The sequence below is a fragment of the Temnothorax nylanderi genome, unplaced genomic scaffold (assembly GCF_030848795.1).
Source record: "Temnothorax nylanderi isolate EJ_2023f unplaced genomic scaffold, tnyl_v1.0 TNYL_tig0010_pilon, whole genome shotgun sequence".
Taxonomy (NCBI): Eukaryota; Metazoa; Arthropoda; class Insecta; order Hymenoptera; family Formicidae; genus Temnothorax; species Temnothorax nylanderi.
In genome coordinates this window covers 1,293,793-1,313,261 of record NW_027249072.1, presented here as the reverse complement: position 1 = coordinate 1,313,261, position 19,469 = coordinate 1,293,793, and the positions used below count along the sequence as shown (strand labels likewise).

At 39.1% G+C, this 19,469-nt stretch overlaps 3 protein-coding genes across 4 annotated transcripts; 1 reads left to right on the top strand and 2 right to left on the bottom strand.

Moving 5' to 3' along the window:
• Positions 1-488: 488 nt before the first annotated feature.
• On the bottom strand, positions 489-7,606 carry LOC139787543 (uncharacterized). 2 transcript variants are annotated; one of them, XM_071726711.1, is made up of 7 exons: positions 7,286-7,588; positions 5,876-6,136; positions 5,555-5,792; positions 5,052-5,332; positions 4,453-4,946; positions 2,483-2,725; positions 489-2,254 (listed from the first exon to the last, which is right to left on the bottom strand). In XM_071726711.1, coding segments are annotated over exons 1-7 (1,848 nt in total). In that variant the 5' UTR covers positions 7,288-7,588; the 3' UTR covers positions 489-1,925. The 2 variants fall into 2 exon arrangements, 1 of the variants encoding a protein (XP_071582812.1); XR_011722655.1 differs by lacking the exon at positions 489-2,254 and adding an exon at positions 3,247-3,883 and having other exon boundaries at positions 2,608-2,725; positions 7,286-7,606.
• Positions 7,607-7,648: 42 nt separating this feature from the next.
• LOC139787481 (UDP-sugar transporter UST74c) lies at positions 7,649-11,666 on the top strand. The gene is made up of 4 exons (XM_071726582.1): positions 7,649-10,116; positions 10,662-11,039; positions 11,109-11,332; positions 11,415-11,666. The coding sequence occupies exons 1-4, from the start codon at positions 9,151-9,153 to the stop codon at positions 11,563-11,565; spliced, it is 1,719 nt and encodes a 572-aa protein (XP_071582683.1). The 5' UTR covers positions 7,649-9,150; the 3' UTR covers positions 11,566-11,666.
• A 119-nt stretch (positions 11,667-11,785) lies between these two features.
• On the bottom strand, positions 11,786-19,461 carry LOC139787540 (discoidin domain-containing receptor 2-like). Its single transcript, XM_071726700.1, has 15 exons — positions 19,090-19,461; positions 18,527-18,852; positions 17,901-18,006; positions 17,603-17,828; positions 17,175-17,322; positions 16,653-16,948; positions 16,349-16,583; positions 15,585-16,286; positions 14,979-15,124; positions 14,721-14,879; positions 14,466-14,575; positions 14,239-14,406; positions 14,067-14,159; positions 13,849-13,990; positions 11,786-13,561 (listed from the first exon to the last, which is right to left on the bottom strand). The coding sequence occupies exons 2-15, from the start codon at positions 18,603-18,605 to the stop codon at positions 13,262-13,264; spliced, it is 2,910 nt and encodes a 969-aa protein (XP_071582801.1). The 5' UTR covers positions 18,606-18,852; positions 19,090-19,461; the 3' UTR covers positions 11,786-13,261.
• Positions 19,462-19,469: the final 8 nt, after the last annotated feature.

Sequence of the window (19,469 nt, the reverse complement as noted above, 5' to 3'; positions counted from 1 at the left end):
AGTGAAAGTTAGGCACGAAGCCAGCTTCAGCGCCACCACGTTCGCCTACAGCACCCAGATTCGAGTTGCGCCAAATTCGAAACTGCGTTCAACATCCATCCTTATGTATTATCACTATATCAAATTTTTTTTTTTTAAGAAAACAATTCTCAATTTCGATACCTGGGAGTAATAAGTCAATTTATGAAGATTTTTTTCAGCTAGTCATGTTGTGTAATGGTACATGTTTTTAGCAATTCGATAATCGAAAGCTAGAGGACCAATTAGTGTCTGTCTAAATAAATTAATATAGTTATATAATATACAAAGAATTAAATCAATCAATCTTTACATTTTATTATTTTCCTTTATGCATATAAATTATATGTGCAGATTTGTTTGAATAGAGAAATGATATGTCCCTTATCTTTTTTTCTTTTAAACGTTTAGTAAATTTTAGTGCACACCAGACAGATGTGTATCGCGTGAGAACACAGGGGAGAACTCGGTTGTTTCCAAGAAAGTTAGCTTTATTAATTCTGTAACATAAACTCACACAACAAACAACGACACACAATATTGTTTTTTTTTTATAAAAAAAAAAACTTCAGCAATCACAGATCAATCAAAGAATCACAGATATTAATATTATAACTTGTAACGAATTAGATTGAATGTAGAAATGGATACTGATCTATGCTAAAGACTGTCTAATCAAAATGATAAGGCCTACATGCATAGCTTTTTGCAAAGTTAATTAATTGCAACTGAACAGTGTGACGCTTAAATTGTTTGGTAAAATACATATGCCGAATCTTTTAGTCTTATTAAAAAACAAATGATACATTAACATTTGTATAGCCTATCAATTGCACTTTTCACATTTCATTGACAAATTTTTATCACATTCCTTTAATTCCCTACAATTTAACGAAAGATACAAGGCTGTTGTTATTATTGCAATTTAAAATTTTATTCAAAAGTCTAAACTAAAGATAACTAAAATAAGATGAATTGATAATATGTTAATATTATTAAAATATAAAAATTGAACGACCAACAATTTTTAATAGTCTCTTATCTAAAAAGAAGATATAATTCCAAGATTGTCCAAGAAGTTTATTTGTAAAAAGAAAATGATAATAGTAGAACAAATTGAACAATTCAAATTAAAAAAATTAAAGCTGTTATATAATCCTCTTTAGTCTAAATATTGCATGCACAAATGTGATGCAAATATCCCCAACTCACTTTCTTACTAATTTTTTTTCTTACTATGCTCTTTATAACAAAAAGTTATTTATCCGCTAATCAACAAATATAATACGTTATAAACGAGACTGATGTACAATCAACAAAATATATACTGCTTGCGGTAAAACTGTAACGTTTCATAAAATTTATAAATAAAATATTTAACTATTATAAAATAGAGCTTAAAATCGTTTAAAGAAAAAATAAATACTTGAGCGTATTAATGATTACACTCTAATACTACATAAGAATTTACATTTTTCTGCTCTCATTAAATATCTGTCCCGCTAACATGTTTTAAGCGAGAATAACTTGCAAAATTAGAGTTGCAATTGCAACTAAAATTGTATCGAAATTTCTTCGGTTTTACTCACTGCAAATTCGACATATATGCAAACGAATAAATGTGCTACATATATATTCAACAAACTTATAATTGTTGACTTGCAAACATTAGACGCGATCATTATTCACTTGATAGTATGATGTAGAATGTAATATATACTATCGCACCGATATTTTCATTATTATGCCGCATTACTTATACTATTCATTTTCTATATAAGTCCTTTTTTTTATTATAGGCTGTATAGGCTCTTGTCTGTATCCTGTCGACTCCTACTATAACTAAACATAACACATTTTACATCGTCGAATTATTACGTGCTATCAATCACTCATTAAAAACGGAATTAATAAGTTGTGCTTCTGTAGGAATAACCACTTCCGTAATTATCGCCACCTCCGTAATTTTGGGGCATACTTCCCTGCCCGTAACTTCTTTGCGTGCTATATCCGTACGCCGTGTTCTGGCCCAAGGAAGTATTCTGTTTCATATTATTATAATTACTATAATCCGATCCCGAATAAACGCTCGAAGAAGGCTGATAAGAAGTCCCGCTACGAGGAGGGCCTCTTCCTCTTGCCGAACCGCCGCCTCTTCCTCTACCATCATTACTTCTTCGGCCATTACCCCTTTCAGCGCCGTTACCACCAGAAGAACCGCCGAAACGTTTTCCACCTTATTATAATATAAATATGACATATATATGATGTATGAAATAATCGATCGAATAACTAGCGATCATAATCGCTACAATCGAAAGTAAAGTGAACTTTTCCTTCCCCATTCTTTCACATTTGCGTATAACCGGGTTTGGGTAAAAAAAAGTTTACTTTGTGCCATTAGAATAAAAATGTAGATGTATAATACGGACTAATTCGACTATACGACTATGCGAAAACATACCTCTGCCGCTGAAGTTTCCCGCCTTGGCCATCTCTGCCATTTCACTAAGACGCGGATTGACATTCTGTCCGGCCTCTCGTAAAACTTCTATCAAATCTCCGGCGTGCTTCATATTGTGACTAGTGAAAAACGCATACGCCGTTCCGGTCTGCCGCCTACGCCCAGTTCGACCGATTCTATGTATGTAATCCTCCGACGAAGATGGATAATCGAAATTTATCACGTATTTCACATCATCGACATCTGTGAAGTAGTAGTTATGAAAAATATTATTGATATTTTTTTACATTGATATTATTGATAATATTAATGAACAATGGTTATATTCTTCTTGACAAATATATGTATTCTAAAATCTGTTATTTATATACACAAGTTATTATTTTATAATTCCTTATGAATTCGAAAACTAAATATTTCTCGTTTATTTAAATCAAGAGACACGGTAGTATACGCGAAGCGAGACCGCACCGTGACTCTTTTACGCGACGCGACGAGTTGCGAGAGCACTCGATATTTATATTATTACTGCACTTGAGCATGGACATAGAAGCTTATCAATGCTTGTGCTCATGCATATGGATAGATATTATCAGATATTGATTGACAACTTATTTTAATAAAAGGATAAAGAAAAAATATATTTCTACATGTCAAGTAGGTAACTTAAATACATATTAGATACGTATTACATAATATACTACTACGTTTTGGCAAGAAATTATCGATATTAATTTCCAGATAAAACAGATTTAGACACCCACCTTTTGTTTGGAAATTCCGACGTGAAATCAGCGAGAACGACCCCGTTTGCTTTTAAAGGGGGGCAATTCTGGTTGCTTTCTTATGGGCTTTCATATATAATATACCGGCGGCCTAGAGATTAGACAGACACAGCGGTTGTGTCTGGTTTGGGATAGAGGCAGCAATTTAGGGTTTAAGCCTGAGTGCATTAGTTTTGATAGGCACTGTATAATAATTTCTTACGGTTAAAGTTAGAGGCACTGGATAACAAGTTTAGCAATTGCACTTTTTGAGTTTTCGTATTGCGATTGCAAGTTACGTTTACATATTTATGATTATTACTTCACTTTATGGTTAAAACCTTGCTTAAAATATATCCATTTAATTTTTTAATTCCTACACAAGTAATACGTAAATGCACATATATTGTGATTATCTGGTATCATTTAATGCATTGATCATCGATTAATGCATCAATGATCATAAAGTCTATTTTGCTATTCCGTAATGAGAAAATTAAAACAAAAGTTAAGTCGTACATGAATCTAGCTTTCCATTTGGAAATTGTTATAATATATAAGCAAAGAAAAATAAAATAATCACTGTGTCTGCCCAATACTGGCAGTACACCGCGTTGAGTTAGGGTACTCTGTGCCTCTGAAAAAGAAAAGCAGACAGACTTAGTGGTAGCTTGTGTGCATTTTCAGAACCTTGCTCTTATATACATTATCATCAAAATCAATAGAACTCTTCATTTCAACATTGAAGCTAATCATGTATCAATAGTTAGTACAGTCATAAATTAAACATTGAAGTAACAAAAACGTTGCTGTTTCTATAATTTTTATATAAAAAGATACATATTTATTTACAAGAATTAATGGGATTACAACAAAAACAAAAATGAGCTTGTAAAAAGTAACAAATCAACAAGATTTTAAAAAATGTTCAACACATACGTAATTGCGGAACAACAAATTACATGTAAAAAGGCATAAATCATATGAAAAACGTTATCAATTTTACATGGCTCTACAATACATTCGAGACAAATATGATAAAAAGTTCCAATGCATCACACACCGCTACGTACACAGCTGTCGGCTGGTCTCAATCTAACAACGCATCACCGGCTAATCCAATAAGTGTTGCCAATACCCAGTTTAACCGTGACTCTATCGGTATCTCGCCAATACTAAAGCATAGCCGAATAGAGTTTTACATACCCAAGCCTCTAGCGGCTACATCAGTTGCGACCATAATCGGCGCTCTTCCACTGCGGAATTCTTGTAACACATGGTCCCTTTCCTGCTGGTTCTTGTCACCGTGAATACTCACAGCTTGCCACCCTTCGCGTCTAATGTTTTTCGTAATGTCGTCCACTTTACGTTTAGTTTCCACAAATATGATGGTCTTATTCTCCTTTTCAGTGCCGATCTCTTGAAGCAATCTATACAGCTTCGAGTCTTTCTCGTGCTCGTGACAAACATCGATAATCTGAGTGATGTTATGATTGGCCGACAGGGTTAAAGAGCCGATATTGAGATGAACATAATCTGTCAAGAAGTCCTCCGCGAGCGCACGAACTTCTTTAGGCCACGTCGCCGACCACATGAGCACTTGCCTGTCAGGGCGTATCTGCTCAATTATTTTTCGTATCTGGGGTTCAAATCCCATATCTAGCATGCGATCGGCTTCATCAAGTACTAGATACGTACACCTGAAATAAAAGAATAAAATAATATTTAGATGGTTGTAAATTTGTGTCTCCGATATAGAGATAATTTTTATTTATTATTTTGAAATTTTAAAAAGTTATACATACCTACGTAAGTTTGCAGTTCCTCTTTCTAAGAAATCTATAAGTCTACCTGGTGTGGCAATGCATATTTCAATGCCCCTCTCCAAATCGTGCGCTTGTGGTCCTTTTGGAGCCCCGCCGAAGATACATGTGTTTCTTACAGCTGCAGTTTCTCCAAAACTATTAGCCACTTCTTGAATTTGTTGAGCTAATTCTCTGGTTGGAGCTAAGATCAAGACAATTGGACCATCCCCGCTGCTTATGCGCGGTTGGTGTATGATATGGACGATTGCAGGTAAAATATACTGGAAAAATAAAATAAAATACAATAAAATAATCTAATACAAATATATCTTTAAAATTATATGAATTTATTTAAATTCATATAAGGTATATGTGTAATAGCTATTTACTATGAATAATTGAACAAATAAGAGCAAAACACGTAAGAAAACATTCTAAGATGCTCATTTGTTAAATATTACATATATTTATATGATATTGAATATATTTTTAATTTTGCTCACTCCAAGTGTCTTTCCAGAGCCAGTTTGAGCGATTGCAACAAGATCTCTGCCGCTAAGGGCAATAGGCCATCCTTGGGCTTGAATTGGAGTAGGTTGCGAATATCCTTCTCTACGAATGCCCTCCATTACGTAAGGCGGGAAGTTTCCCTCCTCGAAATATTGTATGGGATTAGGAACGTTTTCACCCTTCACAGATATTTCTGCGTTCTCTCGAAATTGATTCACCTCTTCGCTAGATCTAACTCAGAATTAAATTCGTGAGCACATTTCTGTCGTTTACCTCATATTATATTTTATATTAGTTACCAATGCAATTAATACCTGTTCCTAACTGCGGGATGCTCTATATAAAAGTCTTTGCGTAATGGTTCTAAAGTACGAAGGTCCCAGTTTACTTTCCTTAGACCGCCACCCGGTTGCTTTCCTTTTAATCCTCCTCGCACATTATTGGCGCTTCCTCTACTAAGTGTGCCAAATCTGCTGGTACCGCGTCCATTATCGGTGCCGCCTCTGCCAGTACTTGTCCCTATCTTGACAGTACCGCCACGGCGGCCCCTGCTCTGATCTCGGTCACGGCTAAACCTACAAATGCACATGCTTTATGAAACTATACGGTTTCATATAATATCTGGCATAATATAGGCTTTCTCAATAAAAATTCTAAGTTTAATTTGACTCGTTCTTAATACAAATTTTGATTAATAAAAAGTATTTGGTATAAAGTAAAAGATACCGAACAATTTACTTATAATTAACATAGTAGCATTTCTATACCGTTTTAATACGAACTAATGTAAAGTATTAATCTGACAAAGTATAGGCTTTTCTGATAAAAATTCTAAGTTTAGCTTGACATTGCTCTTAGTATAAACTTGATTAATCAAAAGTATCTGAGCATGAAATAAAAGACACTGAATAATTTACTTATAACTAAATAGCATAATTTCTATGCCTCGTTTTAATACAAACTAATCTAAGGTATTAATCTAACAAAGTATAGGCTTTTCTGATAAAAATTCAAAGTTTAGCTTGACTTGCTCTTAGTATAAACCTTGATTAAAAATATTTCAGCATGAAGTAAAAGATATTGAATGATACACTTATAATCAATATAATGGCACAATTTCTATCTTGCTCTAATACAAAATAATGTAAGATATTAATTTAAAAAAACCTTTAGAAATTATATTGCTAGATATAATATACAAAGGAGTAAAAAGTAAGATAAATTGTGATCCAGTCTTGATTAAATATCTAAATTAAAGCCTCGTACCCCTATATTTCTCTTTATGACCTCATTAGTATTTTATTTGTCAAGAAAACTCCATTGTCACAAAGAATAGTGGCAACTTTCCACCGTCTCCTCTTTTTCCCCTTTTCTATCCATATGGAGAACGGTGCATCGTCCGTCACCGGTCTCGATCGCGACAAAAAAAAAAAACGAAATAGGAACAAAAGCGCGGATTGTCGCGAGCGGACGGCCGCGGTAAAGACTCGTCGCAGGTCGGCTCGATCGTGTCACGAGCAGACAACGGGGAAAAATCAATTTCCAAGGGGTCAATAATCAGCCCCCGTTATCGATTGACGTTCGCGGAAACGGGACCGTCGGCGTGCACGGCATTTGTTCCTCCGTGGAGAGTCCCTCGCGGACGTGCCGCACGTCCCGGGGGACGGCTCGCCGTCGGGCGCGACCGGTTCGCGACCCGCGCGAAGCTGTCATCGCGTACTTACATCGGGAGACCCAGGGTTGTCCTCCCCGCGGACGACGGACGGCTTCGAGAGGATCCGATCGACGACGACGGCAGGCGGCCGCGGCGTCGACGGGCGACGACGGGGACGCGAATCACTCGGCTGGACTCCTAGGGGACCACCCACGCGCGGATCTCGGCGACTCTGCGTCCCGGGGCACGGTCGACCGCGCGAGGAATCGCAGCCGTGGGACCTGAGGAGCGCCGTCGGGAAAGTCGTGTCGCCCGCCACCGGCGATCCGGAATTAACGGGCGAACTTCCGCAAGTAGTTCCGCGTTCCGGTCGTCGCCATGGCGACCGCGGCGGAGGGATACACGAGCCTCTACCCTGCCCCCTGCCCCCCGAAGGGGGAAGGATGATCGCCCTCTCCGCTCCCGACCCGACAGCTCCCGATCGCCGAGATCCATACTCCGCGGTCTCCGCGACGATCCCCGATGATCCGCGACGATCCCCGACCGCGAAGAGAAATGGCGGCGCCCGTGCCGTGCCGGTCCGGTGGATACGTTATACAAATGCAACGTGGGGATTTGATATTTGATCTGAAAGGATAAGGAACGTCGTGTCGCATTGCGTGTTCGTAGAGATGACGAATTTGTATACGTAAAATTAAAAGGCGAAAAGAAATATCAGACATATACTCTTCGTGCCGCATGATTGGTTCGGTCGAATTACGCTTTATGAAAAGTTACAATCTTTGATAAGAGAAATTTATGAAATTTATAATTCAAGGTAAAATAATTTTTCGCAGAAAGCATGTATTTGAATTTGCGTAAAATGTGTAGCATTTATATTCGTAGTTCGATCTTATATTTAAATCCAGTCTTGGATAATCCTTAAAATTTCATTCAGCCAATAAAAGGTTTATTTTTTTTATTGCTGCATTAAAACTTTCCTTCTCGCTTTCGCAAAATTTCAAATAAGTACTAACAGGTGTATAGCTATATATATTTAAAAAAAAAAACAGACGTAAAGTAAACCTATGTCACATTCTGACGATTTTAAATAATAACATTGGAATATGCCTATAATCTGAAAACTGAATGCAAAAGTTAGATTGTCCAAAAATCAGTCCTCGTATTCACATCAAATACATTCGCAATTAAACATGAGATCATAAAGAACGATAATATAGCATGTGATCAATCATAAAATCAAAAGAAAGAGAGATCTGTTCCTTGTAGCTGTTATATACTTCCACGCAAATTGAAATAGGTATAAACATTTATAGAGATTCGAGAAAAATATAAATAAAGCGTATAAATAAACGATAAATAGCAGAAAGAAATGCATTTGAAATCGGAGCCAATTACAATTATCATAAGCTCAATTTTTCCAAACGTCGTACGTATAAAAAAACCATGTATTTTGTGTCCGATTGTTGCTGATAAAAATGCCAAGTTAGCTTAAGAATTTGCGCCTTCGGAAGTCCACCATATCTACACCTGTCACTGTTTGTTTTTTTCCGCCAGTGGTATCGTACAGCGAGATCGGCGGAGGACTCTGATCCTGATCAGTCTGATGGTCTGATCGTCGCGAGGAGCATGCCTTTGCGATTGCATCACACGCCTGAGGTCTGAAAATTCACGTTCCGCGGGGGACCGCGCGTCGTTCCCCGTCGAGGCCTTCACCCTGAAGCCGAACCTCCCAGCGCGAGCTCGATCGCGCAGCCGGTGCCATGTACGGAGGAGGAATGATAAGGTTATCTAAGCGTAGGTTCCTCTATGTGTGTAATTATTTATCACAGTAAACGGTTCATTCACGGATAACGAGGCTCGTTGCGGACGGATAAGAGCGAGCCGAGTGGCGGAAAGGCCGGTGGCCAAGCTGCTACGTTCTTTCCTCTCGGGATGACGGAACACGAGCAGAACGCGATGTTCGCGCGGGTGTCGTCGGCGGTCTTTTACGGGCTGTCGTCGTTCATGATAACGGTCGTCAACAAGACCATCCTCACGTCGTACGGCTTCCCGTCCTTCCAAGTGCTGGGGATCGGCCAGATGCTCGCGACGATCCTGGTCCTGCTCGTCGCTAAGAAGCTGCGATACGTCGAGTTCCCGAGTCTGGAGGTGGCGACCTTCACCAAGATCTGGCCACTGCCGTTGATATACATCGGCAACATGATATTCGGCCTGGGCGGCACCAAGCAGCTGAGCCTGCCGATGTTCACCGCCCTGAGGCGATTCAGTATCCTCATGACGATGATCGCCGAGTACTACATCCTCGGCATCAAGGCGCGCCTGTCCATACAGCTGAGCGTTTACACGATGATCCTGGGCGCGGTGGTGGCCGCGCTGAACGATCTCGCCTTCAATCTCGAGGGCTATATCTTTATCCTGTTGAACGATTTTTTCACCGCCGCCAATGGTGTATATATGAAAAAGAAGCTGGATTCGAAGGAATTAGGAAAATACGGACTGATGTATTACAATTCTTTGTTCATGCTCGGCCCGACGGTCCTGTTGGCCTGGTGGATGGGCGACATCACCCTGGCGCTCGAGTTTCCCGGCTGGACTAATCCGTTTTTTGTCCTGCAGTTTGTATTGTCGTGCATAATGGGCTTTGTACTGTCGTACAGCACGCTCCTCTGTACGCTGTACAACTCCGCGCTGACGACCACCATAATCGGATGTCTGAAAAATATATGCGTGACGTATCTCGGCATGGTGATCGGCGGGGACTACATATTTTCGTTGTTGAACTTTGTAGGATTGAATTTAAGCGTGATAGGTAGCTTAGTGTACACTTGGGTAACGTTTCGCAAAAGAGAGAGTCAGCCGAAGTACACTTTGGCTCGATCTCAGGCCAGTCAGATACAAGCCATATGATTGTAAGTTTTCGTGTTAAAGAAAGCTCAACGTGATGTATATTACGAGTGTATGATACAACAATTCTGTATGATACAAAGCTTTTGTACAAAAGATTTATGATTTAACTTCAGGAAGTATATAACAGCTAGTGATCCTTATTTAAACGTTAAGATAAATCGTTAAAGATAAGACAAATCGTTAATTTAAGTATGAGAGATAAAGAAACGAAACATGGTCCTTTGTTCCAAGCAATGACAGGGTGATGCGTACGTGACCAATAGCTGTTATGAATATTTCTGTTCCTCGTGTCACAAAGTGCTTTTTAACTTGCCCGAGTTAGGGAGCGACGTGAAATAATATCGACAACCTGACTGTAATATATACCAAAGTAAAATTATTATGTTACCAAATAAGTATTACGCTAATTAGGAAAACATTCAGTTAGGTCAATTAGGGTACAACATCGCCATACGAAGTTAGATGTAATTTACACGCTAAATCTGTACATACATAACAGCGCTATTTTAATGGAAATAAATTTTATTTATTAACAGACAACACGGTTTCTCAGACCTTCTTACTTTCCTCGCTCGGTTTCAGGCCGTTTCGCGACCGCCTGCAAGGCGTACCTGGAGGATTATGCCAAGCACCATGTATCCCTATCCCCCCTGCAGCGTGTGCTTCTCACGATGGGCTCGGCGGCTGTATCGTTGGCGAATCCGTATCGAGGTGACATGATAGCGTGTCTCGGGGAGACTACCGGTACAAACGCCCTCGTGCGCTGTCATCAACGGATGAAGGATACGAGCGAGGGTCAACGTGTACTCGCGCAAAAGCCACGCGTAAACACGTCCACCGTCGACCTCTCTTACCTCAAAGACCTGCCGCCAGGAACTGTGGGCAGAACGTATCGCGATTTCTTGGATGACAATGTAAGATGTATCTTACCGTCTAGAGAACAAATGTGAGCAAAACGTAACGAGCGAGCTATGTGATTGCAGAATGTGTCGCCCGACGATAGACTTGCGGTGCAGTTCGTCGACGATATCGAACTGGCCTACGTGATGCAACGATATCGGGAGGTGCACGATATCTTTCACGCTATGCTCCTAATGCCGACGACGATGCTAGGAGAGGTGTCGGTTAAGTGGGTAGAGGCTTTGCAGCTGCGTTTGCCGATGTGCATAACTGGCGCGATATTCGGAGCTAGTCGACTACGTCCTAGGTAAACTCGTGAGCTACTTCGTACGATAACCTGCGGTTATTATTGATATATCGTGATCATTTCGTATGTCATAATATTTCAGACAGAGGCAATTATACTTGAATCATTATCTCCCGTGGTCTATAAATACCGGATTGAATGCGAAGTTCTTGCTAGGGATATATTTCGAGGAACGCTGGGGACAGTCTCTCGAGGATTTTCACAAAGAAATGAATATCGTACGCCTCGTATGAAACTGTAACAAATTATAACAATTGTTGATAAGGTTGTAAATAATTATTTGTTACTTAATTGTCAGTAATTAGATGGAAAATAAAGTTTTAGTACTCCTAAAGTTTAACTCGTTGAAACCCTTTGACTGTCAATCTGAAATAACTCTAAAGAAAACGATAATCTTTATATATATGCACAGATAATTAGATCAGATCTGCGTTTTTAAAGCAATACACATGATTGATATTACAAATTTGATTTAATTAAACGTTACATCTGTTATAAACATATATAATCTAAAATTGTACGTTTACCATAATCGTTATTATCGTCGTTGTTTCCAATAATCGTAATTGTGATTCTCTTTTGCTCTTTTGCTCCTTTCTTTTGCTTCGTTTTCTTAGTTAACGTTGTTATTACGCACGGGGTGTATCTTAAAATGGAAGTATGCTATAGAAATCTAATTATATCCATTGGAACAAAATATTCGCACGAGGTTCAAGTACAGCTCAAGTACATCTTGAAACTCATCCTTTCTGAATTACTGCTATTTGGCACAGAAATTGTTTAAATGTATCCTTATTCTTAAATTGGAAGAATAACGCAATAACGCGATTCGTAAAGAGCACCCTCGTTCCAAATACATCCCGTGAATCGTGTATTATGTATTTCCGAATAAAATTGGAGATGACTTAGCTTAAGATATACATATATGTAAGAAAGGATATATATGAAGATTATTTCTATTTAAAAATCTTGCGCCACTGCGAAATTTGATTAAAGATCAAACGATCCGCCCTCTTCCTACGATAGATAAGCTGAATTGATCAATACGAGTACATCGTGATATTATTTCGTAAAATAAGTACATATAAATAGGTGAGCAAAACTGATTGTCATTCCTCGACGTAATTGAGTATTACCTCGCTTATGCCGATTTTTTACTTATATTATTTTGCTTCGGCTACGTGCAACGAATTTTCACGATGATATAAAGTATCCAGCCGACAAAATGCGACTAAAGTTTTGCGCAGAATCTGCAACAAACTCGAGCATAATTGCGTACAAGTTTCGTTGGAAAGCTTGTTCGCGTCGGCTACCTAGACAATAGATATAGAAGAAATGGAACGATATTTTTTAACAGTAAAAACGATAATGAGTATCACATATATATGTAATATGTATATATATGTATAAGCGTAGGAAAGATATGTAAAGTAAGAAATTAGTAAATAGATGTGAATCTCTCTTATTCGCTCGCGAAAATCACGTATTTCTCGCGAATGATTGTTCTGGAAATAACCGTTGAAAAATTATTCTCAGATTATCTCTCTTGACATACGCGTAGAATATTATACGAGACACCTGCGATTATCCGCCGCATTAAATTTTTATCGTTATGTCATTAGCCTACACTTACTTATATAATCAAAATTAGATAAATCTAGTTGAGCAGTAATTTTAGTGGCCAGAGAGCATCCCACGTTGTCGAGTTTAGGCATTTACGACTCCTCGATTCGATTCAATTCGCTCGATTAGTTCGAGCTACCTGCGAAAGCGATCAAGAAAGAAATCAGGATGCTTCTTAGCTGATTGTAATCGATTTGGTCCGCGCCGCCGCCGCTGCTGCTGCTGTTGCTGCTGCTGCTGCTGCTGGAGCATGGATCGTTTCTCGTATGCTCTTTCGGCAGAGATGCATTCGCATTTGCGTTACATTTAATCCAGAGTCAGCTTCTTGAGGTAGCAGTAAATCTCCTGGAAACTGGGCCGATCCTCCACAAGTTTGCACCAACATCGCAGCATCAGCCGGTACAGATCGTCCGTACAGAACACCGGCTGCTCGAGGATCCGCGGACATTTCTTTTTACCGCCGTTGTCCAACGAGTACCATAGGCCGCAGTTCTCCAACACCTGTTCCGAGGTCAGGTCGGCATACGGTATGTCCTCGCAGCGCGTCAGCACTTCCCAAACCGTTACGCCGTACGACCAAACGTCGGATTGACAGCTTCGTTTCCTCTAAACATAGGCGAAAATATTATTCTCAATTTGATTTAAGTATTACGAAATTTTCAGACAATGTCGATCAAACGTCTCAATTTTTTTTTTAGCGGAATGTTTCATCCTCTCTTCTCGGAATAATCTTTTAGATTATATTATTATTTTACTTGAAAATATTACTAAAAAATCGAAGTGTGTATGAATGACTGAATGCTATACTAAACAAAACAATAGAAAAGCAATGCAATGCGATAAATACTAAATTCTTTTTATCTTGAAATCTTAATTACGAGACGAACAATTACCGATAGGACCGCTTCCCATGCCATCCAACGTAATGGTATCTTCGCGTAGCACTCGTCGACGTAATATTCGCCGTCATATTTACTGCAGTACATGGCTTGATCCGATACTTTAATTAGCAAGTCTTTACAAACGATGCAATTCCTACGAAATATATTCACAAACGTGTAAAATATATAAATATAATATTTATATTACATAATGAATGTAATATTATTACCTGGCTGCTAGGTCGCAATGTGGTACGTTTAAACTCTCGAGGTACTTCATACCCGAAGCGATTTGCATCACCAAATTCAACGAGCACTCGTAACTGCAAAATCCATAATTACGTGAGAGCCTACACAGAAAAAATACACGAAATCTGCAATAGAATAGTCGTGCAGGCTTACCTTATCGACGCGTCGCGATCACGACTTTTTAGAAAACTTGACAGATCCCCGAGTTCTCCGTACTCGAAAATGGCACTAAAAGGTTCCTCCTCGACGATCGCGATTATCCTAGCGATATTGACGTCCCGTATTTCAGCCAAGGTGTGCATGTCGTTCATAAAATCCTCCCTAAAATGATACATGCGTGTAAGAGCTTTGCAGAAGCTCAAAAAACGTGATGCTTTTACCTTAAAGCGTCAACCACGCCGCGCCATAGGGACCGGACTATAACTACTTGACGGTTTTGAAGGATGCCTAGATCCGGATTTTGTATGCCTTTCGCTTCGCATAAGTGAACCTAAATGGGATTCACATCTTCATGTTATAAATTAAAACAGAAAACTGAACAGCGCAAAGACGTCTAAAAAAAACATCTGAGAAAGAAGATGTCTTTATATAGCGATTCATATCCAGGAAAATAAGCGAAAGTATACGAGACTCACCAAACCGAAGTTTCCCTCGCCGAGTTTATCGAGGATTCTTAATCTATGCCGAGAGATGCGCGGAACCTCGTAAGTCCCGCGTTTGTACGATACGATCGAGTCCCGAATAAGCAGCGGCGTGAAGAGACTCACAACGGGATGCTGATCGCGTCTCTTTATCTACAACATACCGTAATACTGTACCGAGTATTGCATAAACAATCGCAAAACTGTCTAAATTACCGTTACATTTATATATATGCTTGCGGGCCTTCTTACCGTCAAGATGTCCGTGGCCGCATAATAACTCTCGTATATTCTCTGATTAATTTTTCCCGTTTGTGAGTGACTCAGTTTTTTCGACATCGTTGGCATTACGCATTCCACTCGCGCTTCGTCGGTGAAGTTCTCGCTGGTTTTAGTATCTAAAAAACACGTACAAAGTCAATAATGATGTCAGATAGAACGTAATTTATAAGCACACATAAGAGATGTTTCATTGGACACGAGCATTATTTAACAAATATAATAATATGGCGCTTATCATTACGAGTTTATAAATAATTTCGTTAATTTTACTAATTAATATGCATTCATATTATTGAATATAAAATTAATCATGACTAAATTAAAATCAATTAGGAAAGGCGCAGGAAAATTGGGGCAAATGTAAATTATTAAGTGCAGAATGGAAAGAAGCAAATCAAATAAATTATTATATTCTGATAATTATAGTCGTTAGGTTCTGATTACATATACGGATGTGTTTGCATCTAATATAAAATAAAATAAAACTTCTCGATCGCTTCTGCGATTGGACACGATCAATATTAGAGCTAATTATTAATGCCATTAACGGTTATTAATATGCGGTCCTATACGTACCAAAATGTTCTGCTTTATAATTGGATCTCGCTTCACATTCGATATATGGTTCCGGGGATATTTTATTAATCTTCTCGTAAATGCTATGCTGCTCGCTCGCATCGACGTCGCCGAATTTGTAATCGTTGTTCGAGGTAATTTTGCTTTTCAACGACAGTCGAGATTGCGACAGATTGTTTACCACGATCGGTGTGGGTAATTTGATATCCTTCGTATTGATCGTGATACCCGGCGCCGGCGAGCCGCATAATAACGCGGTATGCTTTTGTAACAGGGCCACTTTGTTGCGCCCCCTCTGCTTTATGAGGAAAATCGTACAACCCGAAAAAAAGACTATTATAGTCAGCGCAGCACTGATTATCCCGATATACGCTGGCGAATTGTTCACGGGAAAGGCATCCGGCGTCAGATTCGACTCGTTTAACACCAACGTTGTTTCGTTAGAATCAGTTTTTGATTTTCCTGTCATTGTACCACCATGTTGAATATTGATCTTCCTTCCATCGTCAGCTTCGCCTTTGATCTTGTTGTCAGTTTGAATTTCTAGATTGTCAATTTCGCCCTTAATCTCTTTATCTTCGATTTGATTTATTCTCGTGATCTGATCTTGATTGATTATTTGGGACATGTTCTCGTTACTATTCGTATATATCCATGACAAACGTGCCAATGCTCCGTCAGTGCTGTTTTTTACATCTGGAACTAAATTACAAAATAATATAACTTGAATATACTTTGAACATAGTAGGGGAATTAGTGATTACCTGTCTGGAATGTGATCTCGCTTAGCAACAACCATTTTGACTGAGGCTTTATTTCCATTTTGATAAATTTGCCGACCCTTGATTGCAACGGAATAGATATCGAAGCGCTACTTCTGCCATTGCTGTTGCCAGGAATGATGCTCATCTTAGGGTCGTTAAACATTTGAAAGGTTTCCGGTGTTTCGTGATATTCTTTGCCGTCCGATGAAAACCAAAAGTTTACTATCGAGAACATCTAAAAGTTGCCGAACTTAGAATAAGTTTGTTACTACATCAAGAAAAATTGCTTCAAGTAATCACGCACCTCAACACTTAGATCGGGCAGATTAGCCACGTGAATCGTACAATTCCTAAATTTCCGAGAAAGTTGGAACTCAAAGAATAATTCTACATTATCCCGATCGTGCCATCCCACCCAGTTGGTTACTCTATCGGATTCCAGAATTTCCATTTCGTTGCCAACTATACCGTCGGTTAATTGTCCCAGTCCGTTCAACATTAAATTCTCGATTTCTGTGCCGTCGTATGACGTATCCTCGACGTTACACCCATTAGGTCCGTCTGCATCAGCTTTGGGCGCGGTATAACTAGCGACGCCTTCTGCATAAACAATGAAAGGTGTTATTATATTGAATTTATTTCAATTCATTATCGGTTTTAAATCCGTATCTCTCTGATTTCTAACATTTTCAACATTTCATAATGTTGCCGATTATGTATTTTCACGTATAAAAAGACGCATTTGATTAGAACTGCATTAAATTGCATATATTCTCTTTGCAAACGCAATAAATATAACATTAAATAGCATATGGAAAATACTCACGATTCCAGATGCAGCCGTAAATCTCGACGCGCATGCATACAGTGCGAGGATGCTGACTGTAAGGAACAAATCTTACTCGACTCGCGACGAACGGTAGATCTAACTTTTGTTTCTCGACTAGATATGTATTGCTGTTGCCACGCAGGACCTATAATATAAGTATAATACAGTATGTGTAAGTGTATAATATAAATTTTCTGTTACCGGCGAGTTTTAGAAAGTTCTTTCTTACGAATTCGACGAGAAATTAATTTCAGTTAAAGTTATTGGTTTTGAAAATTAAGAAAATTAAATTTAAATTAATCTTTCCAAAAAATCTTAAAACTGATGTTTTACGAAATCTTCAATTGTAAGTTACTTCAATCTTTGTGAATTGAATTTTAATTAAATTAAAATTTAAATTAATATTGATTAATAGTCAAGCGTACCTTGTTCCCTCTTAAATCTTTGTACTGATGCCATTTTTCATGCCGCCAATATTCCAGAAAAAATGCCTCGGCATATTCTTGACCTTGACCGTTACCGAATCTCCCCTGGGTCTCGGTCCACGTAATAAGATGGTCTCTCACCAGATCGATCTCCAGGTATTCGCGTATGGCGCTACTAATTTGTGCTTTCGGACACCAAGCACCACCATTCTTTTCCTGCCGTATTCTACGAATATTCATTATCATTATGACGGCTATACAATAATTACCGTACATATTTTCGTGTTAATCTCTGTACCTCGCATTTTGGGGGCCGACGGATTTCATCTCATAACTGGATGACGCGGTGATCGCTTCATCCGGGATTTTTCCTTCTTCCATGCCGAGCGGAAGAATGCATTTTTCTAAAATTATGATTACCATTATCTTAAATATTTTAGAGTTGAAGCATATGTAATTTGTATATATTTATACATTCATTATCGAATATTTGACAAAAAGCTAAATGTTACTTGGCTTTTGATTATTTACTTCTGTAAATATGATGTCAATAAAATAAATATAATTATGTGCGAAAAAATAATTATAAAAAATGCGTTTATATTTTTACTTTGGACTGTTTTTTGTCGCTATTATTATTAATAACATAATCATTGAAATTATTCTTTATTATATTACATCTTTATGTGCATTTCTATAATCAATCTTTTATAATTAAATAATGAGTCGTTATTCATCATCAAACAAAAAATTTTTAACTTTCAAAAACTAAAGAATTGAAGAGAGAACAAATGCTTTCATGCCAAAGGACATCACATGAGTCTCGCGAATTCAATTTATAAAAATACATGTCGTAAAACAAATGTCACCCACGCATAGGAAAGGGTTTGACAACGAAGCGGTAAAGTGTCGGGGCCAACTCACCGAGAGCGTTCCCGACGGATCCCCTTGCGCACCAGCTGAACAGTATTAGGACTTTTATCAAAAGGCGTACTGTCTCCATGATATGTTGCGATAGCGCGGCGCGTTACCGATACTCCGAGCGCATTTACAAATCATAATACAGCTCGAGGGACTCCCTCATCCCCGTTTCCCCCTCGTGGGGCAGGACGCCGCGGTGCGTCGTCGAAACGCAGAAGAAGAAATACAATTTTACGGAACGGCGGCGTCCGCGAGATGTGATGCAGCTTTTCGCTCTCGCACAGGGTGGGGATGTTGATACTCGGCGTAGCTTGGCCCGGCTGTTGTCTCTGCGCAACAAGTATGGAACGATCAATATGCGTTATTTCGCGGGTGGGCGAAATTCTCCGCGCGTATATTTCGTTAATTCGTTTCTTTTCTTTTTTTTTCCACCCCCCCTTCTTTTCCTTTTGCCGAACGCGTGCTGATTCCCGTTCTCGGGGAAGAGATCGTTAGAGACTCCCGCGTCTCGAGTCTCGAGTCTCGCCGATTTTCAACATTTTTAACATTCTGCACGATGTCCTTACCGTTCGGGAGAAACCGCCGACGCTCCGAGGCCAGGCTCATAATTTTATAAATGGAACACGTGCGTCGCGTTAATAATAAGCCTCTTTCGCTCGTCGAGTTTGGCGCTTTAGCTGCTCCGCTCGGCTCGCATCTCTTCCGCGTCCCTTATCGTCAAACGATGCAAAACGATTGTCACACGGTCTTCACGATGTATCCCGATCCCGCACATCTCCGCGACATTCTTGCGAGCGAGGGGTGACCGGTAGCCACGACATTGCTCTCCACGGTCACTGCGATATCGCGGGAGGAAAGGACCTTTTTGGGGGATGATACGTGATAACGTCGAGGGGTGTGACGTTCCGGCAGCCAATGGCGATAGCGGCGGTGTTTCACTGCGCAA